This window comes from Onthophagus taurus, chromosome 7 (assembly GCF_036711975.1).
Source record: "Onthophagus taurus isolate NC chromosome 7, IU_Otau_3.0, whole genome shotgun sequence".
In the NCBI taxonomy this organism is placed as follows: Eukaryota; Metazoa; Arthropoda; class Insecta; order Coleoptera; family Scarabaeidae; genus Onthophagus; species Onthophagus taurus.
In genome coordinates this window covers 27,643,669-27,671,360 of record NC_091972.1, presented here as the reverse complement: position 1 = coordinate 27,671,360, position 27,692 = coordinate 27,643,669, and the positions used below count along the sequence as shown (strand labels likewise).

Genomic DNA, 27,692 nt, shown 5'->3' with positions numbered 1-27,692 from the left:
TAACCATTATTTGTTCCGATACTAAGAATTGTTTTAAGTTCTGAAATGTAGTTTGAATCATTGAGTGGTATGGTGTTAAACCGATTAAAGTAGAATCTGAAGACAGCTTCTTTGTGTGACGTTGGATTCAAAGAATTCTTCGGAATTATCGAATCTGTAGATGTTTGTAGGTTTTCTATATATATTAAAAGACAGATGGTCGTTATGATCTCTGGAGATACTGAAGTCGAGGAAGTTAATGCTCTTATTTAGTTCCTTTTCCATAGTGAATTCTAAGTTGTTGATGTTGTTGAAGATGTTGTACAATGCCCTAAGTTTAGCAGCGTTACCCTCATAATCGATAAGTATATCGTCTACGTGGATTTGTCCACGTAGGTAGACTTGTCCAAGATAACAAGACCTGAATTTTTGTCACCAAACGTTATTATGAGGTCATCGTTTTTGACCTTTTCTCTTATGGATTTTATGTTTTTTGTGATCTGTGGACATACAGGTATAGTTTGTGTCAGATTTAGATTCAAAATGGCTTCGTGGTTAGAATCAAAGATATGTTTAATATTGGGATTTTTGGAAAGTTGTGCTTCCATATGAATTGCAAAGTCAACGGACTTTACCTTGTTTGGTGATGCTAATTTATGACTCATGTTTAGGATCTTTAATTCAGAGATGGAGAAAGCAGTATTACTAAAATTATTAGCTTTATACGATTATTTAAAACTAAAGTGGAGGTGGGCGCATTTGCGTTTAAGCTTGAAATGAACCTTGCATGTTCTTTGGATACGTCACTGGTTAAAATTTAATCAATTGGCTGGCGTGCTTTAGCCTCTCAACGGTCCAGGAAAGATTTCTGTTAGTATGGAAATCTCAACTGTAAATTTTTTACATCTGTTTTAGGGTTCTACGACTTGACTGACTTAATCTCTGTAATCTCTGTTGTCATTTTTCACAACTTCTCTATTTAATACTTCCTCTGACCGAAAATAAGAATCCCATTTAACACACAAATGTAATGGATTTGAAAAAGGGTATTTGAGGTATAAAGTTCTTTGTACATGTAAAATATCATTGTTATGTCATAAAACCCTAAAATAGAAGGTTAAAATTTACAGGAATGGGGTTATGGAGAAATGTGTGTTGGAAATGATTTTATGTTTTTATAGCGTAAATAGTTTGTGTAAAAGGTTTATTTTGCTTGAATAATTTTATTCAATAATAATATTGTCAACTGCAGCAGTTGGTGTGACGAAAAAAAAACGCGTAAATACAGAAAAAAATACATAATATGTATACAGTATGTCCCCGGATCGAGTTACAAAGAGGAAACAAATTTTTATTACTGATTTTTCATACTTATCTCAGCATAAATAATGCGTCGGATATGTTCAAACTACTAAATCGCACGAATTTTATACTCTCACTATAGAAGTTAACTAATTATTCCCACTTTTATGTAAAAATTGGACTTTTTTCTAAATTGAAAAATTTTCAAGTTCAATTTATGATATGTAACCATAAAAGCCATAAAAGTTACAACTTATGTCAGTGAGATTAAGTCTTTTCATGCGATGCTAACCATGAAAGAGAGAATTTATTTAGTACTGTGCTATGGTACTAGTGAATCAATACCCGGTCACAAAAATATTTCATGTTGGGGCTCGCAAACTTATGAAAATATTTTTGGAAACGGGTTCTGTATTATCCATAAAGAAGCAGACAAAGGGACTAAATGAGGAAGACGCTGCTTCTCTAATAGCATTAAATTCCGTTCAAGAAACTCCAAAATTATCACTCCGAAGAAGAGCGTTACAAACTGAAATTAGTAAATCGCACCTCTCCAGAATTTACAAAATTGTACCATTTAGACCACGATTTAGACAGACTTTCGATGCCGGCGATGATGCCAAACGTTTGGATTTCTGTCTTGAGATTGGTAATGAAATATTAAATAACCGAAATTTTCATAAATTTATGATATTTTCGGGTGAAAGCACCTTTTCAATAAATGACATTGTTTCTTCCCAGCATTGTCGTTATTGGAGTGATGTAAATCAAATTACCCTTACATTTCATACAGTCAATGTACTTTCAGCAAGACAGTGCCCAGCTTACCATTCACACATTGTGCCAAATGGTTAAATTTACAATTTCGTCAAAAATGGATCGGATGAAATGGTCCTATTTGATGGCCAGCACGTAGTCCTGATCTTACAATTATGGATTTTTATTTTTGGGGACGATTGAAACAATTTGTTTACAGTGAACCATTACAAGACGATGCAGAACTATTAAAGCTAAGAATAATTAATGCGATAGAATCTCTACCACTGGCGGAAATTCGCAATTCTTATAAAGAATTTAGCACTCGTCTTCAAATGTGTGCCGCATTAGGAGGTGATTTGTTTGAATGAATAGTTGATTTGTTCACTTACAAATAAATAATATTTATTACTTACATAGTGTGTTATTATATAAATTAGCCATATTTTAATTTGATTTGTCTGTTTTTTCAATAACATAAGTTGTAACTTTTATGGTTTCTATGGTTACATATCGTAAATTGAACTTAAAAAATTTTTAATTTAGGAAAATTCTAATTTTTACATAAAAATGGGAATAATTAGTTAACTTCTATAGTTAGAATATAAATTTCGTGCGATTTAGTGGTTTGAACATATCCGACGCATTATTTATGCTGAGATAAGTTTGAAAAAGCAGTAATAACATTTTTTTTCCTCTTTGTAACTCGATCCGGGGACATACTGTACAGGATGTCCCGTTAAGCGTACGGAGCGGCTGTATCTCAATAACGGTAAGGCCTAGAGGTTTGGGAAAAAAATCCTTATAAGCAAAGTGGGCAAGAGAAATAGCTGGAAATTATTTTGAAGTTCGTAATTCGACCGCTAGGGGGCGTAACTGCCATAGAGAAACATAAAATTCCCGCTGTCTCAGAAATTTAGACGATGAGCTATAACGTTGACAACATCATTTAGTAGCTTGGATAATACCGCATCGCTTTTGTTTTGCAATATTTTTCATATCTGTCATAATAAGGGAGAGGGAGGCCAATGCGTTTTCAAATGTTTACATTTTAATATCTCCTGGACCATTCAACCGATTTGAATATTTTTGGTCTTGTTTGAAAGAGCATTTCATGCTCTTTTAAAAGATATTTTCAGTAAGACCGCTTGGTTTAAAACAAATAAGCTAGAGGGCGTTATCTGCAGCGGTTACATATTTGTGATTTTTGAAAAAAAGTTAAATGGAACGGTACTATTTACTTCACAGACCGTTAATCACCATAAAATTTGCTAAATATTAGTGAAATCCGCATCTCGATATCTCCATCCATTCTCGAATTATAAAAGAAAATGTTAAAAATTCGTATATCTTAATCGGATCAAGTTACCTTAGGAAACAAATAAGAGATAACAAAAATTTTATTATCTAGAACCTTCCTTCATACTTTATCCAAGCTTAGAACTGCTTCAAAACTATTTTTGAGGCGAGTTGAAAAGCCAACGGATCAATGAAACATCAACAATGATAATAAAACAAAATAAACCGAAACACTTAGAACAACTTAAATTTTTGGCAAAAATAACTCACTAATGTTCGAAATGTCTTACATAAACCTCGATGCATTTATTTAATCTAGTTTCGACGAAAAAAAAGCGCTGCTAAGTCTTTTCCCTGGACACGTTTTTACTGGTATTTAGTGTTTTGTCATATTTTCCCTGGTCATTGGTTTTTCTTGAAAAGTCAGGTCGTTTAGTCTACCCAATAGATAAAGGGGTGAAAGCAATGTGGGTTTTGCTCGAACCAAGAATGCATATTATGCAAGTTTACATCAGCTTGTGGACATATGCTTCATGCATCCATAGCATTTGTGATAAAAGGTTAGGATTTGCCCAAATCATATTTAAAAGTCGATGGTAATAGTTCAGTCTATTATCATAATCGGTATCTGTTAAGGCCTGATGTAAAACAACGTGGTGGAGATATTATTCTCTTGAGAACTCTTGTGGACAATTGTTTACGGAGTTCCCAGATTATGTGGGATCACATTGCGCACCAATATGATTTACGAATTCATAGAGATGTCTGAATGGGCTACACTTTGCCAGTTTTCCGTAATCGCTAAGTCAATCTTAAAAACACTTCTAGAGAAAAATGTCTTTCTTTGTCGTAATTGCATTGCACATTTTTGCCATGCAGTTGCATCGTATCCGAAACATTGAAAATAAATCATCATACGCTCTATCATACGCTTCGGCGTTAGTAAATGACATGTTTACAGTTACCATGGTAATGTGATTTGTTTTTCTCGATGAGGTAACTGGATCAGATTGATGGCACTCGAGTTTTTAACATTTTCTTCTATAACTCGAGAACGGGTGGCGATATCGAGATGCGGTTTTCACTAAAATTTAGCAAATTTGAAGGTGACTAAGGGTCTGTGAAGTAAATAGTATCGTTCCATTTAACTTTTCTTCAAAAATCACAAAAATATGTAATCGCTGCAGATAACGTCCTCTAGCTCATTTGTTTTAAAGCAGACGGTCTTACTGAAAATATCTTTAAAAAGAGTATAAAATGCTCTTTCAAACAACACCGAAAACATTCAAATCGGTTGAATGGTCTAGGAGATATTAAAATGTAAACATATGAAAACGCATTGGCCTCCCCCTCCCTTATTATGACAGATATGAGAAATATCGCAAAACAAAAGCGATGCGGTATTATCCAAGCTATTAAATGATGTTGTCAAAGTTATAGCTCATCGTCTAAGTTTCTGAGATAGCGGGAATTTTATGTTTCTCAATGGCAGTTACGCCCCCTAGCGGTCGAATTACGAACTTCAAAATAATTTCCAGCTATTTCTCTTGGTCACTTTGCTTATAAGGATTTTTTTCCCAAACCTCTTGGCCTTACCGTTCTAGAGATACAGCCGCTCCGTACGCTTAACGGGACACCTGTATATAATATACAGGTGTCAGATAAAAAACGCCCCAAGCTGTAACTGTGTCATTTACATTCCGATTTTCATGAGCGAGGTATCAAATGAAATGGTTTGAGAAATACTATGATGCATGCTACAAATAAATTTTTTCCAACGCCATCTTTAATTTCAAGCGATTATTAACTTTTGTTTTTCAAATGGCTGCGTATATTTTTCTTCGCGTCATTGGATAGAGTTCGCTTTTCTGAATCCATTGATGTACAATACATCCATTTTAAATGTAATATTAACAGAGAAAAGACACCTGTATATGCAGGTTGTCACACAAGGATGCCGCCAGCTGTAACTTTGTCATTTACATTCCGATTTTCATGAGGGTGGCATCAAATGAAAAGGTGTGATGAATACTATTTTTTCTATGGCACACTACAGTATTGCAGAAGTGACTAAGATAATGTTCGGAAAATGTTTTAATTGTTTTTCTCTGCTAAAATTACAATTAATGTTAATGTATTGTACAGCAATGGGTTCAGAAAAAAAATCTCTATCAATAACGTGAAGAAAAACATACCGAGCAATTTGAAAATCAAAACTTGATAACGCTTGAAATTGAAGCTGGCGTTGGAAAAAGTTTATTTGTAGCATGAATCATAATATTCATCAAACCATTTCATTTGATAACTCGCTCATAAAAATCGGAAGGTAAATGACAGAGTTAAGCTTGCGGCGTTCTTGTGTGACAACCTGTATACAGTGCTAGCGTAAAGTAACCCCCCCCCTGTTTAACTTCTGAACAGATTGAGATATCAATATGAACAAAAAAACGTCAGTTTCTATATTTTATCAGCACAAATATTTTCTTATGGAAAATTTTGATATCACTTTTAGTTTTTCCGGAAAATGGAACAGCTTTGTTTTTTTAAATGGAACACCCAGTATATTATGGTATCTTTCGAAAGAATAAAACAATACGAATTCAACGATACCTCACAATCAAATATCGGTTTATTAGTTTTTTACATAAAAATTAAACAAAATGCGGAATTTCGCCGGAAAAACCAACGTATCTTCGTTGACTACCTGTCGAGATACAATGGGCCAGATAAATGGTGGACGGTCAGTTAAAGGTCGGTCTACGCTCGGATTAAGCAGGGTTAAAATCAGCAATTCTTTTAGAATGTTTTTATGAAACAATCAATACAAGAAAAGGATAAAAAGAAAGTTCTTTTTAAAACTTCTAAGAAAAAATTGTCATAACAACAATTTTAAAGTTTGTAGGTACTTTGAAATTTTGTATTTAAGGCAGCATGCAAATATTTTCCTTCATTTCTATCTTTGAATTCTACCCGACCAAGTATAACCAAAGAAAGGCGAGATCAAAATGGCTAGAAGGAGTTTAGAGCACAATATCGAAGCAATTTTAATATTCGCTCGTGCTGACAGAAATCTACATGAAACAGGGCGACAATTTAAGGAACGATTTCCCGAACATCCAATTAGTCGAAAATATTTAAGAGAGCTTGTGAATAAGTTTTTGGAAACTGGAAGCGTCGAAGACCGCAAAAGAACTGGTCGTCAGATATTAACAGAAGTATTTAATGTGCCCATGATGTCGTCTGCTGCTATCGCATCAACGTGTGATGTGTTAAATATTTCCGCGTCGTTGTTTGAAGACGTGGAAATACTTAAAGAAGAATAAATATCATCCATTTTAAATAAAAATGTTTCATGAATTAACAGAAGATGACCCTGATATAGAAGAACAGAATTTTGTGAGCTAATGACAAATATGGTTGAACGAAATCGATTATACTTGAAACATATTTGTTTCAGTGATGAATGTACTTTATTTTTGGGTGGAAAATTGCATCGGCGTGATGTTAATCCACATGAATATCGTGACGTTATCACTCAATTTCATTAGAAAGTAAATGTTTTTTTTTCAAGACTTTTGCAAATTGTACAACAGAATTCTGACGATTTTGAAATGGAACTAGTGTTTCATCAAGACGGAGCACCTCCACATTATGCGCCAATGGTACGAAATTATCTTGATAAAAATTTTAATGGACAACAAGATCACCAGATCTGACACCTTTAGATTTCTTTTTATGGGGTTATTTAAAATCCAAGGTATATGAAATTCCGTTGGGTAGTATTGAGGATTTAAAACAAAAAATTATTGACGTCTGCCAAAATATTGATCACATGTTAAGCCGTGTGAGAGAGGAAACACTACAAAGATGGTACCACTGCCTAGAAGGTCAAGGTAATCATATCGAACAATTTACTTAATATTTGATTCTTAATAAATAAAAAATTCATTTATTATTCAATAACAACACTAAGCAAATTTTTCAACCGTTACCTATACTAGCAAAATCTTTAATAAGAAAATTTCATTTCTTATATTGACTTTTTTTCTTTATAAATATTTTTTGATAAAATATGATTAATTCATAAATTTAATATACTTCCAAACAACTTTTCTTTCATTTCTAAAAAAAATAAGTAATTGTACTTGCAATTTTAAATCCGTCTTAGCTCGAGCGTATACCGACCGTTAACCTACCGTCCACCATTTACCTGGCCGATTGCATTTCGACAGGTAGTCGACGAAGATACGTTGGTTTTTCCGGCAAAATTCCGCATTTTGTTTAATTTTTATGCGAAAAACTAATAAACCGATATTTGATTGTGAGGTACCGTTGGATTCGTATTGTTTTCATCTTTCGGAAGATACCATAATATACTGGGTGTTCCATTTAAAAAAACAAAGTTGATCTATTTTCCGGAAAAACTAAAAGTGATGGCAAAATTTTCCATAAGAAAATATTTGTGCTGATAAAATATAGAAACTGACGTTTTTTTGTTCATAGTGATATCTCAATTTGTTCGGAAGTTAAACAGGGGGGGGGGTTACTTTACGCTAGCACTGTATACAGGTTAACGTTCTCTGTTAAAATTATATTCAAAATGGATGTATTGTACATCAATGGATTCAGAAAAACAATCTGTATCCAATGACGTGAAGAAAAATATACTCAGCCATTTGAAAAACAAAAGTTAATAATAATAGTTGATGTAGAGCACAAAAAATATAAATGGATGTAAATTGAAATGAATTTGGTGGCAATGGTGTGGTCGAGCAACCGATGTACTTACAAAAAAATCAAAACTAATGATGATAATAATATTGAATAAGTAAAGTAAAAAAGTAAGTGTTTTTCTTTTAAGAAAAGAAGATAATAGAATACAAGGTTCTAGGACGATAACAAAGAAAAATAAAGTAAAATAATGTCCGATGGCGAAACACTCACACAACAGACAAGTTTGAAATCCTTCGGAGATTTCGTGTATTTTCAGTTTAAACGAAAATGAGAAGGTCACCATTTGAAGAAAAAATGGTGAGTTAAAACGCGTTAAAACGTTTAAAAGGGTTTAAATCTTTTTATAAATTCTGTTGAGGTTGGTAATTTTATTTATTTACGGTTGGTATCATTGCTTTGATTTGTGTTGTCGCAAATGGATGACAGTTTTCTTTGTACAGGTTGTTCTACATAATTCAATTTTTCAAACAATTTTTTTTAATCTTCATTTAGAACCTCAAAGAGTATTTACAACTCCAAACACCGGAGAGGAATTCAATTTCTTTAAACCGCGTTTATTATTGTTATTGTAATAATGGATCCAAATTGTGTTGAGGTGAGTACGCTTCTTACTGCGTAATTAATTACGTTAGATTTTATTACGTTTATTTAAAAAGAATTGGCCACTTCCATAATTGAGACGAGTGAATATGAATTGGACGAGAAAGCAGCTACTGCTGAAATGATACAGTTCTTTGCTGATGTACATACATATAATGTATGATAAAGAAATGTTGAGGTAATAATTTATTTCTTTTAAATTATAACTCCATCTAATTATTTATTTTTAAAAGGATTCTGGTTATTTATTGATTAAGAAGGATGCCTGGATAAAGAAGATGACCTCAGCCTTTACATAAATCCGAACAAAAAGGAAGTAAAAAGGATATTTTCAAGCGATCATCCAACGCAACTTGAGAGTAAGATTGCAATATTCCAAGTTTTTATCATCACGTTTAATTATAAATATATTTTATGAATGTTTTTGTTATTTTAGTAGATCAAGTGATGAAACCGTACTACATGTATTTCTGGACATCTCCAATGCAGTGAAGAAAGGATTTTTATTCAGTCTTGTTTATTATCAAGTGGTATGTATTAAATATAATTTTTTTTTAAATTTTTAATTTTCAGTATGCAATTTCTATAATGTTTTCTCGCCTCTAGAATTTTCAAACAAGTAATTTTTTTATATCAATCAATAATTTAAATCAAAAGAGAAATGAAAATCAAAATCTGGTAACTAAAAACTAATACATTCTTAAATAAAAACAAAAAAAAGCAATGCATAAAGTTTATATAAAAATTCTAATCTGCTGGCTTTTTTTCCTTTCCAATTTGTTACTACTGAAGCTAAGCACACAGCACATAACAATTGTTTTGGGAGAAGTTTTTCACTATCAGGCCATTGCACAGCAGTAACATTATACAGGGGTGTTTCGGTGACTGGGGGAACAAATGTAACCACATATACTAGAGTGAAAAGGATGATAATTCATGTAAAAAAGAATTAGTAAAAGTCCTCAAAGATACAGACTATCAAAGTTAGGAAATTTTAACACGTTTTTCTAAATATCTTAAACATTATTTATGGTAAAGCGTTGAAATTTGGTACAGTGTAAACTAATATCACAGAAAATCATTAGGCAATTTGTGAGTTGGATCGGTACTCGGGAACAATGCTATACAAGCTGTTCCTAAAGTTTATTCGCTCAGAACTTTTTTATTCTATCATAACCCTACATTTATTTTTGCAGTTTCTAATAGTAAATTTAGTTTAGAAACTTTTATCACTCGTAGAGAATATTGATAAAAACCACGGTTTTCGTATTAAATGCAAAAATGTTAGGCTCCGAATTCAATAACACTAAAAAAAATAAATAAATAAATCTGAATCTGAATTGGCAATGAGAAGTGAAAATCGAACTCAGCTGTCATAACTATTATGTATGCAACATGTCCAAGTGTAGATTTAGATAAATCACATTTTTAATTTCTTTTAGTTGGTTTAATAAAAGAATCCAAAAACAATAAATTAAAAATCAACAAAAAATAAACAAAAAAACGACAACACTAACAAGAATAATAAAAAAAGTACATAAAATAACAAGATAAGTAATAAAAAATACTAAAGGAAATGTTCAAAAACTTAGATTTCTTTTGTTTTAGTGCTACTATTGAAACCGGAACAGAACATTTTTGCATTTAACACAGAAATGGTGATTTTTATCAATATTATCTAAGAGTAATAAACGTTTCTAAACTAAATTTACTATTAGAAACTGCAAAAATAAATGTAGGGTTATGACAGAATAAAAAAGTTCTGGGCAAACAAACTTTAGGAACAGTCTGTATAGCATTGTTCCAGTGGACGGATCCAACTCATAAATTGCTTCACAAATTTTACATGACATTGATTTATACTGTACCAAATTTCAGCGCTTTACTGTAAATAGTGTTTAAGATATTTGGAAAAATGTTGTTACATTCCGAAATTTTTATGTTATGTGTGGGTGACTTGTTTATGTGTAATGGGTTATGAGTTGCATACATTCGGAAACATATTTATTATTTTTATTTACTTTGTTTACATTTTGTTTGTTTATAACATTTTATTATATTCTCTTTCAGCAACATATTCTGAGTATTCCTTTTTTTTTCTTTTTAACTCCTATCACTTTAAAATTCTCCTTTTTGCTTTTGAGAGGGTGTCGTAAATTCATGTTCTATCTTGCGCAGACGTAATTTTTTTTTGATATTTTCGATTTTTGGGTATAAAAGACCGTTCAACTTTCTTCTTGATCTCTCTCTTTCTTACTATATTACCAGAGCAATATGTGCTTTCGAGTGTTAAAGAAATTTTGGTTGGTTCGCCATTTTTGGTTTTGGTGTAAAATTTTGTTTCTAATCCATATTTGTGGGATTCATCACTCGAAATAAAGTTTTGGAAAAGTGTTTTTCTTTTACCAAATTGTACGGAGATTCCGGATTGCAACGTATTTCATTGCATTTTCTTCTGTCCTCTGGTTAAACCTCGAACATCAGAGGTAAGCATTTTTGTAAGGTCTTTATTAATTAGTTTTTGGCATATTCGTTCACCCTTTTATATTTTTCTTTTGATTCTTAAACTAACAATCTACTAAATCTATTTTTCAAAAAAAAATCTAACTACTTTAAAAAAAAATTTTCTAACTACTTAAAAAAAATTACTAACTACTTAAAAAGAAAAACTATCCTACAAACAAAAATTCTTAAATCTAATATTTCCACGTTTCATTTTTTTTATATTCTATATCCAGGTTTTTATTGAGGGGAGCAACTTTTGGCATCTCTTATTGGAACAACTTTTTTTGTTGGTATTTTGGAACCATTGTCCAAGGGTATAATTTCCATTACATCCTAAGGATTTTAATTATTTTTTTGGAACAAAACAAAGAATATTACCTTACCTTTCCTGAGTCATCAGAATTTGTTGCTGAGGATTTATTTCGAATCGGGCCGGTGATCAAGACTTGGAGTAAAGGTCAGATAGAACAACATACTATTATTTTGGTCATTGAAGAATTTGTATCTTATATATATTTTTTTTATGTGATTTTCCTTAAGAAAATCTTTAAATTAATTAATCATTGGAACATTAAACCTTTTTAATTTTTTTTTTATAATATCATTTCAATTTTTTTTGTAAATCCTTGTTTGGCGAGTTTTTTTTTAATTCTATTTTTAGCGTTGATGTTTTTTTTATAATTTTTGATTTCACGTTGAGCTCAACCATACGGAGTCAGACGCGGGTTAATTTTTCATTTTCATTTTTTTGGTATTTTGATTTAAATTTCCTTTTAGTTTTGACTTTCATTTTTTTTAAAGCTCGCAAACATCAATATAGTTTTTTTTTGTTGTTTGAACCTAAAAGTTTACCGTTTTATAGTTTTGTTATTAGTTTATTTTTTTTACTTACCTGTTATTTACGGGAGTTTTTTTTTTAATAAATTTTGTCTGCAACTCAAAACCTATTTTGTTGAGCGTTTATGTTTTGTTGTGTTAGTTGTTTATATCACCATACTCCATCATCTCACGTCACAGTTCGTGTTGTACGCGGGGTTAACTGTGTGGCGCCATATAAATACCCCTCCCTTCTTCACTGAGCCGGTCGAGGACTCGCGTACATCTCAGGGTGATAAAACTAGTTTTGTCCTTGTTGAAAATTTCGTTATTTTTTTTTTTGTTTTGATTTAAAATCTTTTAACGCATTTGGCGTCATAATGTGTTAAAATTTCCTAACTTTGATAGCCTGTAGCTTTGAAATTTGAAGACTTTTACTAATTTTTTTTACATGAATCGTCATCATTTTCATTCTGGTATATGTGGCTAAATTTATTCCCCGAGTCACCGAAACACCCTGCCTGTATATATGTAACTTCCTCGGAGAACATGATCGTCTCAAAAAGTTGTACCTAATTAAAAATATTAAATTAAAAAACAAGGCTGCGTGAAGCATCTCTTGATTAATAAACTTTCTTTAGCACAACTTTCTCCTTCTACGAATCATCATTAATTGTTTAGTTCATTTTTTCTTTAGACCGATAAAATAACGTTATCATTAACAAAGATGTTAAAAGATGAGCGAAATACATTGAATGAAGTTGATACACAGGAAAAAATCGTGTCGTGTAAAAATTTTAGAGTAGTTGGTAAAAAGAATTAGAGTAAAAATTGTAATATCACATGGTAAAAATAACTCTAATGTACACTATATTTAAAATTAATATAGAGTTCATATATTATTCACTTAATAGAGTAGTTTTTACAGTTCTCTAAAGGAGAGTTCTTTTTTACTTATGTTAGTGAAGTTATGTAATATATAAAACATTAAATTTTACACTAGACGTGTGCTTTTCCTTCGGGTACTTCGTAGGCACCGCACTATTTTGCTCGGGATTACTCGTCGGTACCACGTGATCAACATGTGGTGTGATACAAGCTAAAATTTAACGGTCATCTACTAAACGAGTCGGAACTCGATACCGTGTCGAGACCTGATTTACGCGATATAGAAAGAAAGAACGATTATTTTTATTTTAATTATGTTTGCCAAAATAAAACATTCATGATGTGAAATTAGTGGAACTTCCGGAAGATTTTACATACAAGTTCCTTGTGAAGATTGGTAAGTATGTGCAACTTGGTGCAACTATACATATAGGAAACTTATAGAAGACTCATTAGATGCAGTTTTGATGGTGACTCGGTGGAAACTTTAAAATATATACATATGTATATAAACAGAATTTAATTTTTTAAAATTTAAGTTATTACAAGTAAAAATAAAAACAAATATTTTATAATTTTGATTTTTATTACAAACCTAAAACCTTCCTAAAAATATTCTATACTTCCTATTAAAAATTAACACTAATAAGTGAAAGATACACACTATTTAGTGATATTTTGTCACTTAATAGAGTAAAATTAGAACGAATCTTTAATAATTTACAGTGCTAATTTTACACTGATTAGATTAGAAATGTATCTAATTAGAGTCACGACAACATCTAATTAGATTACATATCATACACTGTTGTAGAGTAACGATTTTACACTATTTAATAAACACCATCTTCTCACTATTTAGTGTAAATTTTTAATCTATTCATCTACACTATATAGTGCAAAAAAAATAACTCTAAATAAATTGGACCGATCTGAACCATGTTTTAGAGTTGATTTTTACTCTATATTTTTTCCTGTGTAGTTCCGAGATAATCTTAAGACGGAACGGTAATTTTAATTTTATTTTTTTACTAACAAATCAATTTTAATTGTTTTCATAGATACTGACTATTTCCTATTCTTTCATGGAGAACTCAGATCCAAACTATTCCTCATAATGTATAACAAGAATGGTGTTTTATGCTTTCCCGGAGAAAAATCAACGTTCATGTTGAAGGAATATTAATTGATATGATAAATTATCGCATTTATTTTCCATTAACTAAGTGTTTTACTTGAAATTAATTAATTCAAGATTATTTAAAATATTGTTTTGCCCATGCGGTTATCATTAAAATGACTGGAACATCATTAAAACCAAGAGTTGATTCCAAAGAAATCACTTATAACCCGGTATCGGTCGTTGAAATCCTTGATGAAATACTGCCTTCTTATAACGGCGCGCGGCGTAAGCTTAACGCAAGCTTACACGATAAATTGTACCAAATGATTAAACTTTATCAAAAATTATTTGAAAACACGAATGATAAAATTCAGCTACAGTTCAATGCATAACCGAGTTTAAATGAGTCCGATTTAAATGGTCCATGGAACGATAACGCCCAATTACCGAAAGGAGCGAAATTAGCGGCTTTAACAAAATTCCATCCTCCCACGGAAAATGAAATTTTTACGCCATTAAGACAGTTGAAAGAGTATAAGGAAGAAGTGGTTGTTAACGAGTTGGAATACGAGGCCAATCCATAGCACTGCACTATAAATATTTTATGTTGTAATGTAAACATGGCCAATTAATATTTGACAATAGGCTAAAGCTAAGCTATCAAATGATAATTGTTAGTTCACTTAGGTCATTTGTATTTATTATAAAACGGAATATTAGAAAAAAATTTTCAAGAAAAAACTCATTTTTCTTTTATATGCTAAATTAATAAAATTCTGCATATCGCTATAATTTAACATAACAAACATTTTATCTTAATCAACTTTTGTTGTACATTGCTCAGAAAGACCACTTTACCTGCAACGGTTAACAAACTTCTTGCGTTATCTGTGGTACTTTGAGGAAATTTGACGTAAAACTTGGTTATATTTCGTTTTATGACATCCAGACTTTAATTGCAAAAGATGGAATTTGAATTCAAAAATTTATTGTCAATTATACCTTTCGGGTTACGGGTACACAATCCGGGGACACATTGTATATATATCTTATAACTGAGTTTTCTAAAACAAAATGGTAGTCATTTTTCACAGAGTGAATAATAGCGGTGAATAATCATTATTCAATCATTATCATATATTAAAATTTCAAAAAAACGTCAATTTAATTCAATTTTTTAGGAGTTTCTAAAGGTTTGACATTAAAAGAACCTAAACAAATTCTTTTTTTCGTATGATTTAAGCATAAATTAATTAATTTTCGTAAAAAAACGTTTTATAAAATTGATATTTCATTTAGTATGTTATTATGTTATTTTAGTATGTTAGTATATTATTATATGAGCATATAATGAGGGCTATTATTCACGAAGGTTAAGTTTATGTCACGAGCGTAGCGAGTGGCGTAATTAACCTGCGTGAATAATAGCTCATTATATGCGAGTAGAATACTATTCTTTGTCCACGACTATTGAAATTGATTCCATAAATTTATTTTTTAAATAAATTTTTGAATAAAGGTTAAACGTCAATGTGACACAAATTCAATGTTACTAACTGTAACCAACTTCACAACAATTTGTCAAAATTAAGTGTCAGTTTTATAAAACGTCGTTTTCTTTACGAAAATTAATTCATTTATGCTTAAATCATACAAAAAAAGGAATTTGTTTAGGTTTTTTTAATGTCAAACATTTAGGAACTCCTAAAAAATTGAATTAAATTGACGTTTTTTGAACTTTTAACGTTTTAAATAATTATTATTAGTCTGGTCAAGATGGCTACCCGTGAATAATGATTATTATTCACCGCTATTATTCACTCCGTGAAAAATGACTACCATTTTGTTTTAGAAAACTCATTCATAAGGTATATATTATAAGGTAGTCGTGGACAAATAAATTTATGGAATTAATTTCAATAGTCGTGGTCAAAATTTCTACTCACATATAATAATATACTATTGTTAATTTAAGTGTTGGGTTTTAATTTTTGTGTACATCTTAAGAAGATACGGGAAAAAGCATAAGTAGTACTGGAAAGGCTTTAATGCTATCTTATATACTCTTGCCATTTTTCATCTCCAATGGCTCTATCCCACCTAGTCCAAACCAGCCCAAGTTTTTAATGAACGTTAATAGAACGGTAAACTTGACGTGCTTGCGTAACCGGCAGTGCGAGGGGTAAACCGCTGGGGAAGTAGGTGTACAAAATAGGGGAAATGCGGAGGAATTATGGGGAAGTCTGGGGAATTATGGGGAGATGCGAGTAATTACGGGGAAGTACAAGGAATTACGGGGAATTATCGAGGAAGTTTGGGGAAGTACGGGAAATTATTTAGGGAAATTTGGGGATATATTGAACACGATCGAACACGATTAAACACGATATCTAACGATCGAAGTTACGATGTTCCATAAACAAGCTAGATCTAGTATTAGGTGCGCAGTTTCTGTTTCATAAAGGGTGTGTGAATTGTTACTGGTAAAAGCATCGTTTTCATTCAAAGGTAAGATTGAATGAGTATCATATTAAAATTTAAATTTATATTAACATATCGTGAAGAGTCAATGGTACTAAATTCGCTCGTAAATTGTTTTGTATTAGGCGCCAGGATGACGGCAAATCGCTATCGCTGTTTTCAAGAGGCCGAAAATTTTCTACAATTTCAATTAAATGAAAATGTTAAGGAAATTCTTACTATTAGCGGATTTGATAATGAGGTGCTGCATGGTACGATTGACGAAAATGATCTAGAAAAAATAGAAGCATTTATTAGAAATGACTACCATAAATTACTAACTTTGGAAGAAAAAAATTTGTTTTACGGGATTTTTAAAAATAATCCGCAGCAATTTAAATTGCTATCTGGCACGAAAAAACAAATAGTTTTAATTTCCAAATTTTATAAATCCAAATACGAGAGAAAAATATCGACTCAGTCTACGCAAACCGACATAACTGAAAACATTTCTGAGCAGACATTACCACCCCCCTCAGCACAACCATTAAGTGAGACTGCAGCTACAGATCAGGAAACAGAAAAGTGCGTTATATTAAAAGCTCTAAAGTGCTGGCTTAAAACAAAAGTTAGTCAGGAACAATGGTTAATATTTGAATCAAAATGTAATGGTATAAGCCTAAAAATTCAAAAAGGATTAGATAAACATTTTTCTTGCACTGTGACTTGCTTTTGTGGTCAAAGTTGCAAAATCCAAAAGGTGTCCAAAAAAGACACTTGTCAACCAAGATGGATATATGCTAATATTCATAAACATTTTTTAAGTAAACATATTACTGCGCATACGAACGATCAAATTAATGCGCCGGCAACTATTGTTGAAAGTAAACGCAGGGAAACATCAATTACTGATTATTTTACGTTGAACCCAAATCCGTGTTCTTCACGTGCAAGTTCTTCAGTTGAAAATAATTCACAAAAGATTATTATACTAGAAAATATTTCCGTAACACCTGTTGACCGTATTGACACATCTCATCATGAATGTCTGAAGAGTATTGAAAATATTTACTTTAATGAAACCGCCTCGGAAACCGATAAAGAAAATGTTTCCTCAGAAGTATCAGTCGGCGTAACCGAGTGTGTAACTCCAACAAAGACCGAAATCTCGACTGACACCCTTACACGAGTTCCTACACGAAAAATTGTTACTCGTAATAATTCTCCCCAGACTAGCTCTTCAAAATGGAAATTAGAAAAGTACGGAAGAAGTGAAAGATCTAAACGCAAAAGAGACAATATTGACAATAATCAACTGTTTATAACAGACTTTTTTTCTGTACTAAACAAACTTTACTTGGTAACGGCATATTTCAAATTAGCAGACATGATGATGTAGAAATAAAGAAATTATACAAAGCTTTCAAACAAAATTATAAAAAACTTTAATACTGTTTTGTCAGTATTATTATTTTCTGTTTTTATATAGAAAAACTCAATGTTTTTATTTGCCAAAGAATATATGTTACTTTTTATTGACTTTTATTTGGGTGTTTTACTTAAATACACACGTGGATATGCCGTCCGAAGGGAGATGAGGTACGAGTATGTAAAAGGAATTACGGGGAAGTACACGGAAGTACGGGGAAGTATAAGGAATTGTGAGGAAATACACGGAAGTACAGGAAAATACTAGGAATATAAGTAGGAAGTATAAGGAATTATTTGTCAAAGGGGAAGTAGGTGTACAAAATTTGAACTAGCGGTTTACCCCTCGCTGCAGTGTCCGGACAGGAAGTGGGTGAGGAGCCTCAAGTCACTTTTTGATTTTCTCAGGAACTGAGTAGATCTCTTCCGGTCAGGGTAGAGCAGAGTTTTCTTTGCAAAAACATCTACTGCAGTCTCATCCCATATTTGATGCTGTATTGAAAGTCAGAGGTACAAACGGTTCAGGGGAGACCGGTGACTTCTTAGCCGCCCGTTTCGCCAACCTGTCCGCATGATCGTGTCCCTTATTTCCGGTATATCCTTTCCGCCACTTTATCGTAACATTGTTATAAACGTTAGCCTCTTCAAGTGATTGCCGACAGGACTTCGCAAACGATGATGTAGTTCGATGCCTACCAACCTCCAGCATAGCCTGTTTGCTATCTGTGCAGATTACAACGTTTCTGCCAACTGTTTTGGTGTCGATAATCACATTGGTTGCTATATTTATAGCAGTTATTTCGGTCTGAGCAGTCGTGCAGTAGGACCCTTGCGAAGTGGATAGGTGTAGCTGGAGATCGTGCGAGAAAATTCCGGCGCCGGAGTCTCCAGCCTTCTTTGATCCATCAGTGTAGATGGTCAGCGATTTGCCCGTGCTTAAGTTACTCCGGGGTATCGTTTCAATGCCAAAGTGTGGTCTGTTTAAGAAAGTAGGTGTGATGTAGTCTGCGCGAGCTTCAAGGAAGGGTTGTTTACAAACAGCCTCACTCCAGAGTTCGCTCCAGACTTTTCCCATTTTTACAACCTGCTTATTATCCGCCACCGCGGCCACCTCCTTGATAAAAATATCTAGGGGCAGCACGTTCAGCATAGTCTCCAGCGCGATGGTGGATGTCGATCTCATGACACCCGTGATTAACAAGCAGGCCACTCGTTGCTGAGCACCAAACTATGGCTCCGTGAGCTACCATCTTAGTACAGACGTGTAGATCCCACATTGAATTGTCTTCCGACACTGGATGACTACAATTGTTGCAACTAATGTGTGATTTCCAAGTCAGGCCTTTGTCAAGATAACTAAATTATTTAATACATTATTTTTTATAGGAATTATCATAGGGAAAAACATCTTTAAGGAAAAAACTAAAGAGACGAAAAAGAACCACTAAAGAATGAACTTTTCAACCCATATTTTTTTATGTTAACATTCAATGGCGTTAAAAAGTTGTTATAAAAGAATCAAAGAGGTAGTGAATTTCATCCCCTTAGAGGGCGCTAGCGAAGCTCAAGGTATGCTTGAAAATAAGGTCTTAACCAGTAGTAAATACATACAAAATTTCAAATTCTACGGTTTACTTTTAGCCGAAATAAAAAATGAAATGTAAATTTTTTTTTGATCGCTCATAGCTAAAAACTTGTGTTATTTTGGCAAGTACTACATCCCAGTAAAGTTTCTCGATTAAAAACTGAATCAATAAACCCAATTACTAAAGAAGGGTATCAATATTTTCAAATAATTTTAGATGATTATTCTCATTTTGGAATTATATTCTTATTGAAAAGTAAAGATGAAGCGGTACAAAATGTCAAAGTTACAAAAGTTACAACTTATGTTGGTGAGATTAAGTCTTTTTATGCGATGCTAACCGTGAAAGAGAGAATTTATTTAGTACTGTGCTATGGTACTAGTGAATCATGTTTTCGTGTAGTTATACAAAAATTCCAGCAAAAATATCCGGACACAAGAATATCTCATGTGGGGTTCGCAAACTGATGAAAAAAAATTTGGAAACGGGTTCTGTTTTATCCATAAAGAGACAGACAAAGAGACTAAATGAGGAAGACGCTGCTTTTCAGATAGCTTTTCAACAAATGACATTGTTTCTTCCCAGCATTGTCGTTATAGGAGCGATGTAAATCCAATTACCTTTAAATTTTATACGGTCAATGTACTTTCAGCAAGACAGTTGCCCAGCTTACCATTCACACATTGTGCCAAATGGTTAAATTTTTTTAAATGGTCCTATTTGATGGCCAGCACGTAGTCCTGATCTTACAATTATGGATTTTTATTTTTAGGGACGATTGAAACAATTTGTTTACAGTGAACCATAACAAGATGATGCAGAACTATTAAAACTAAGAATAATTAAAGCGATAGAATCTCTACCACTGGCGGAAATTCGTACTTCTTATAAAGAATTTAGAAGTCGTCTTCAAATGTGTGCCGAATTGGGAGGAATAACATAGTGTGATTTTCATAAATTCTCATAAATTTACATGTAAAATATTTTTTGTAATTCGCGACGGTAATGAAAGCTATAACAGTACTCAAACGGGTGCTGTAATGAGACTCCTTACAGCATCCGATGCTGTAATGAGATTTTAGTAACATTTTATGGAACCAGTTCATGTTGGTGACATTGGGTCATTAATTTTTCTAGTTGTCAATGTGACAATGTTTGTCCATGGATGTTTAAATACGTTCTTAGCATCGAATAGAAGGTCCACAATGATGAGGACATTGAACTCTGAGCAATTTCTCTTATTTTGGGAGGTGTACATGAAACATGTTTGTCAGGTGAATACATTTTGTGTTTTGACAGTTTCTAATTGTCAATTCAAATTTCTATTTTCAAGTGTTACGGTGTTACCAACTGCTACATACCTATTTTCCTACTTTGTCAAAATTTATTTTATTTTTGAGAAAAAAAAAGGATAGAAACGAGAATTACAAAAAATAGCATAAAAAACACGTTTCATAAGACTTAAAGCACTCATTCATTAAAAAACTCGTGGCTTCGCCACTCGTTTTTCAATTTGAATTCGTGCACTTCAAACGTGTCTTACGAAACTTGTTTTTTAATATACTATTATGCAATTGACCATATTTTAATTTGATTTGTCCGTATATTTTTCACTAACATAAGTTGTAACTTTTATTTTATTTTATTGGTTTCTATGGTTACATATTGTAAATTGAACTTGAAAAATTTTTAATTTAGGAAAAGTATAATTTTTTACACAAAAATGGGAATAAAAAACTTCTATAGTTAGAATATAAAGTTCGTGCGATTTAGTGGTTTGAGCATATCCGACGCATTATTTATGCTGCGATAAGTTTGAAAAAGCAGTAATATATTTTTTTTTCCTCTTTGTAACTCGATCCGGGGACATACTGTATAGCTGCAGCAAGAGCAGCACGAGCGATAGTGTATTTGAAGGGAATCTTACAAAAGTTAAATGAAGTGTATTGTTAACAGACAATCAAAGTTGGAATATACTACAAATGAAAATTTTCCAGATGTACTAACAAAGGTTGTGACTAAAGGTTAAGACAGATTAGAATACTTTAAGACGGGAATACGTTTAAAATAATTGTAGTTTAACTTTAATACCAAAATTGCGGGGGAGTGTTTAGGAACGTACCCAATCTGTAGGGACTTATGGACGTTTGAGTTTTTGGGGTTGGATAAAATGGATAGAGATAACAAAATGAATATGGTTCTTATTCAATAAGTCAAAGAACATCGCGTTCAACAACCGACCCAAAAATTTTAAAAACCCCCAAATTGTCGTAAAATTGACCAAAACGATGTGAGTGAAATATATCAAGAAGGAATCTAAACTTTAGCCGATCATCCGCGACCTCTCGTAACGAATAGGGAAAGTGAAAGGAGTAGGAATCTCGAATTCCGTTGCTAGAAACATACAAAACAATAAGAGAATAAATATATAACATAAATAAATAATTAAATTTTAATTAAAATTATTTAATAGAAACTAAGGTGATTAAGAGAAACGTAATAGAATGTTGTTTTGTTTTTAATTTATGTAGTTTATAGTAGATATTAGATTTTCGTTTCCGTTCAATGTTACAAAATATGTTTAAAAACAATATTTTATTTATTTTAAAACAAGGCAATATCAGAGTGAAGGTTTTTGAAATGAAATGTTTCTTTAATGTTGTTTTGTACCAAAACGTATCTTTTAGAATAAATGTTAGGTTAATATAAGTACGAAGGCTTTCACGGCCGGTGTGAATTAAACTAAAATTAGAACTAAAACTAGAACTAACTAAGTGAAGTCACTTCGAACCAGTTTCTGAAGAAGGTTGCAACATGGCATCCGAAACGTCAAACCTTTTATTAAAAGACGCACGGCGAAACCCGAAAGTTTCTAGTGTTAGTTCTAATTTTAGTTTAATGTTAGGTTAATTTTTATTCTTAATTTATTCTCTTTCTTTTATGCGGTTCTTAATGTGTGCCGTTTCCGATTAGTAGGGTCTACTATTACGATGTTTTAACTCCAGGTCATTTTCTAATTGTACCTTTTAAGAAGAATGGTTGAAGATTTCTGGAAAAATTGGCAGAAATTTTAAACAATTATTCCGTTCTGCAAGCGACTAATCTTGTTGGTTTATTTTTTTTTATTTAGGGTAATTTTCTATTTATTTTTTTGTTACAGCAACGGAATCTGAAACAATCCCCATCTGTACATTACCGTCGTTACCACATTTACTTATTTTTATTAATTAGTTTAATTTTTCGTGTTGATTCAAATTTTAAAGTTTAATTGTTATTTTTTTCTTCTTCAATCTTTAGTTTTGTAAAGTAAATTTATTAGGAAATAATTTAGGGAATATTATTATATTATGTCATTCATGAACTTTTTTTTAATTCCGGTTTGGGAAAAATTTTAGCGGGAGGTCTTCCTCTTTATCACCAGACTTCGTAAAGAGAAGAAGCATGGGTGAATTTTTGCTAAGTTATTAGTTCGACATTTTGGAATTTTTGGGTGGGCTATTTTAGCATATCTATGTACGTAGTAGAGTGATCATCCACTGAAAATTTTGTTTTCTTAACTTAAATTTAAGAAAAACACTTCAGAACAAGTTCGAAGTGTTTCGCTTCGAACTTGTTTCTGAAGAAGGTTGCTACATGGCATTTCGTCAAGCATTTTTTCAAAAGACTAGTAGGTCTAGTGTTAGTTCTAGTTTTAGTTTAATTAACACCAGCCGTGAAAGCCTTCGTACTTATATTATCAACCTTTATTGGGAGGATATTAACAAACAAATCAAAGATCTTGAACGGTGAACGTGGCCCTTTTCATCGGACCTAAAACTAACGGAAAATACATACATATGTTACTTTGTATTCACTAATTTAGTGATATCGAAAGTGGAATTGGGAAGGACAGTCGGATTCCTGGATCGTCAGACGAGAAGCAGCCTTGGCCGTTTAGGGCGAAGGTGTTCAACGTTGTAATCCGTTAATCCCGCTAGGAGGGGATTGGGGTGGTTTTCGAGCCGCGTAAACTCGGTACTGGCCTTGTCACGAATGAATTCCTCGATGGTCGCCATCTGGGAATCATTGTGCAGTGTCACATTACTGACAAACCAAGGTGCATCAAATGCCACCCTTAGGACCTTGTTCTAAACAAGTTGGAGTTTTTGCACGTGCGAGTGCGCGGCGTAACCCCAGACGGAAGAGTCATCGTAGGAAGGATCTTGACAACTTACATGGATCGCACTTATATTACCTACTATTAACCCGGCGACAGTGTGTTGGGCTATCATATACCCCAGACGTCTTAAAATGCGCGCCATTCAATTCGATGTGTAAATGTTCCACCAGGGAACTCAATACCTTCCTTTAATAGCTTAAAGCATCTGTAGTAGGCAATATCTTACTCGATACCCCACCGCACAGGTAAGTGTTTATCAATATATATTGTGATGTTTATTTATTTTCTTTTACTTATGTATTGTGATAAAATTAACCATCGTTTAGTTCACCGAGAGAACATAACCTAGAAATTTTGACAGAGAGATTTTTTGTTGGTGGAAATCTTATCTAAAACCGTTTAGTTTGCTTCCAAAAGTATCAATTAATATAGTCCAGCTCCTAAAGCACATTTTTCATCCATCCTTTGATGTTTTAACGTTTTTTTGAGGAGGAAATCCTTGATTTAAAATTGAATTTTTCTAACTTTGCTCATTGATGATATTTGGCGTGTACTCCAATGTATGTCTGAAAACAAGAAAAGACAACGTTGAATATGAAGTTTTATTACGATTAATAAAGGAATAAGGGAGAAATCAACGGAAAAAAATTTAATTTTGAAGGTTAGTTCCGAAAAAATACGAGAGATGACGCTAGTTTCGATGCAAGAATTTTGAATTTTGAAAAAGGCGCGAACCTAAGAACCAATCAGAAACGAGGAAGAAACAGTTGGAGTGCCGGGGTATATAAAGAAATCGCGAACAGGCAGCGAGAGAGTCGTCGTCTGACCAGCGTCGAATCCACGTCGTCAGAAAAAAAAAAATTTTTAATCTCCGAGAGAGATAACCTTTAAAATTAAAATAATTTTATAAAGCCAATTTAACCAACGATATAAAAAAAGAATCAACCTACAACTTATTCCGAGAACTCCTGAAACGTCTTCGAGATCATCCGAAATCCGAAGAACAGCAGTCCAATTTTCCATCAGAAGAATCCTGTAGACAATCCCGTATAATCCGTAAGAGAGACCGGAAACTACGAGGAATCCTGTAACCAATCCAGAAAACTAGTTCGTGCTCCGAAACCAAGAAACAATCCATTATCCTGATACCACATTGAATTCCAATCCTTTCTTTTTCGCAGTGAGTTGGATGATAATTTATTTTTCTTATTTAACATAACCTACAAAAGGAAAATCAACGAATCAAACTCAAAAGACACCTCACAAGAGTTTCCTTATAATTTTATCAATATTTACTTGTGGGTAAAGATTTTTCAGTTTGTCTTGTATAACTTTCTTTTATTTAACACTATTTTTCCAACGAGTTTGATTTCGATTTAAGGCGTCAGCCATTTGTTATTTCTAAGAACGGATATAACGAGTTTTTATCCTGCTCTCTCTCTCTCTCTCTCGAAAGAATAAACGTGTTCTCTCTCAGATCGATGTTTCAGTCGATTATCGCAGTTTTCTATTTTATTTAAAAGTTACCTCTAGTCAATAGGCATTGTTGATAAAGTAAATTTAGAAAAACAATTTTATTTTCTTTATCCATAAAACGTGTTAATTTTGTTTGTTTAATTAAAAGAATTTTTTGTCGAACCTTATTATTTTTTTTTTGAACTTGAACTTGCCCGAAACCCTGAGTTTAACAAGAGTCTCATAGCTAAAGAAACCGCAATATATAATATGTAATCAATCAAAACACTACAGTATTTGACAAATTTGCATAAACAGAAGTGGAAAATGACTGACTGCAGCTTCGACACGGTTAACATTTTTCTGCTAAAATCTATACAGACTCTGAATACAAATGTCGATATAACATTTCACAAGTAATTTGTTTTCGCCTTCAGTTTTATGGCAGGCCATTATGAACAAGAATAGGCACGATTATTAGCTCTCTGGGAAGAGGTTGAAGAAGCCGAAAATCCCATTGGCTCCGAAAGTGAAGACGAATCTGATTTTGTATGTGACAGTAATCATAACTCTGATGGTGAGGAGGATGCGAAGAAGTAACTGAAAGTGAAATACCAAAAATCTGTCGAAAATATTTAGGCAAGGATGGTACAACATGGGCTTCACAAGATTTTCCCAAGAATGTTCGCACGCGTACAGAGAATATAATCACACACCTACCAGGCATAAAAAGTACAACCAAGAATGCTAAACACCAATTGAACTTTTAAAAAAAGGACAACATTGGATTTGGTCTAAAGAGAACAAAAAAGTTTTTGAAGATTTAAAATTAGTTCTGTCTTCATCCGATACTCTTATTCATTATAACCCTCAATGGCGAATAATAATCACGAGCGATGCGAGTGACAGAGGAGCAGGTGCGGTTCTTTTTCATGAATTGCCCTGATAGAAAATTACGTCCAATTGCATATGCGTTAAGAAAATTTACAGATGTTGAAAAAAGATATGCTACGATAGACAAAGAGGCATTGGCGATTATTTTCGCCGTCACAACATTTCACCAGTATATCTATGGTCGTAAGTTTTCAATATTCACTGATCATAGACCGCTTGAAAGGATTTTTGGTGAAAATCGTCAAACACCGAAAATAGCGAGTAACCGACTTTTACGATGGGCGATTATTTTGAACAGTTACGATTACTCAATCATTTACCAGAAAGGAAAAGACAACGCACCCACAGATGTTTTATCACGTCTACCTACTAATAATGACGAACCTTCTGAAATAGAAAATATAGGTGGGCCAAAACGAGGTCGTCTATTACGATTAAGACTACGACATCTTGCTGTGAAAAAGCGGAAATTAAAAGATGACACTAGTAAGGATGCTACATTTGAGAAAATATCTAGATTTGTTTACCAACATTGGCCAGAAAAGAAAGAGATTCCAACTGATTTACATTCTTTTTTCGAAAAGAGGGAAGAACTGTCAATAGAAGAAGGATTACTTAAGAAGGATCGGTGAAAGCAACGACCCCTGAGGGACGCCAGCAGTTAGGATTCGCTCTGTCGAACGCGTACCGTTCAATTTGATGCGCGCCTTCCCACCGCCAAGATAGGACGCAATCAATTGAACCAACGCCAGGGGCACGCCCGCTTCTAGCATTTTGAACAAAAGTCCTTCATGCCATACTTTGTCGAACGCCTGGGCAACATCGAAAAGCGCCGCACAAGTGCTTTGCTTTCGATTGAAGCCTTCGGTTATGTATTCGACAAGTCGCAATACCTGGTGTACGGTGGAATGTTTGGGTCAGGAACCAAACTGTTCGTCCTGAACGAGCTTAAGATCTTGAATTGATCTTTGTAGCCTCGTCTGGACGATCCTCTCGCATACCTTGTCGAGACAAGAAAGCAAACTGATGGGCCTGTAGCTTTGCGGGAACGTTAGGTTCGCCCCGGGTTTCGGTAACACGACGACGTCCGCGCATTTCCACTTGGTAGGGAAATGCCAGGATTCGTTTACTCCAAGCGAATATCTCACCATTGACGAAAAGTTAGAAGCATTCAGGGGTCGCTGTGCTTTTCGTCAATACATGCCCAAAAAGCCAGCACGTTATGGTTTGAAAATATTTACACTTGTAGATGCAAAATCATACTTTGTTCCCAACTTAGAATTGTACGTGGGACTGCAACCTGATGGTCCATTCAAGTTGAGCAATAAGCCAAACGATGTGGTTCTTAGACTTATAGCTCCAATTTCCGGCACAAAACGAAATGTAACGTTTGATAATTGTTTCAGCAATTATGATCTGATGCTAACACTGCTGAGACAACACAGAATTACACCCGTCGGGACGGTTAGGAAGAACAAACGGCAAATACCCGAGAGCTTCATTTTCAAGTAGTGAAAAACAGACCAGACCATTCCAGCAAATTTGATTTTCAAAAAGGTATCACTTTAGTTTCCAAAAAGGTAAAGTTGTACTTCTTATGTCTACTTTACACCATACTCCAGATATTGATGAAACTACTGGGGATAAAAGAAAACCGGAAGTAGTTTCGTTTTATAATGCTACAAAAGGTGGCGTAGATGTCGTTGAT

The 27,692-nt window shown here is 33.1% G+C and overlaps 1 protein-coding gene and 3 long non-coding RNA genes across 4 annotated transcripts; 2 read left to right on the top strand and 2 right to left on the bottom strand.

The window, feature by feature from the left end:
• The first annotated feature begins 8,347 nt into the window (after positions 1-8,347).
• LOC139430649 (uncharacterized) lies at positions 8,348-11,483 on the top strand. Its single transcript, XR_011641039.1, has 5 exons — positions 8,348-8,665; positions 8,727-8,848; positions 8,904-9,029; positions 9,107-9,200; positions 11,409-11,483. It is a non-coding gene; the product is annotated as an uncharacterized lncRNA (long non-coding RNA).
• Positions 11,432-12,390, bottom strand: LOC139430650 (uncharacterized). Its single transcript, XR_011641040.1, has 3 exons — positions 12,068-12,390; positions 11,559-12,015; positions 11,432-11,508 (listed from the first exon to the last, which is right to left on the bottom strand). It is a non-coding gene; the product is annotated as an uncharacterized lncRNA (long non-coding RNA).
• A 10,811-nt stretch (positions 12,391-23,201) lies between these two features.
• On the bottom strand, positions 23,202-25,175 carry LOC139430742 (uncharacterized). The gene is made up of 3 exons (XR_011641125.1): positions 24,932-25,175; positions 24,586-24,855; positions 23,202-24,201 (listed from the first exon to the last, which is right to left on the bottom strand). It is a non-coding gene; the product is annotated as an uncharacterized lncRNA (long non-coding RNA).
• An 811-nt stretch (positions 25,176-25,986) lies between these two features.
• Positions 25,987-26,616, top strand: LOC139430463 (uncharacterized). The gene has a single exon (XM_071197512.1). The coding sequence runs from the start codon at positions 25,987-25,989 to the stop codon at positions 26,614-26,616; it is 630 nt and encodes a 209-aa protein (XP_071053613.1).
• The last annotated feature ends 1,076 nt before the right edge of the window (positions 26,617-27,692 follow it).

Coding starts and splice junctions, on each gene's coding strand:
- LOC139430463 (XM_071197512.1), top strand. CDS start 25,987: ATGCGAGTGACAGAGGAGCAGGTGCGGTTCTTTTTCATGAATTGCCCT.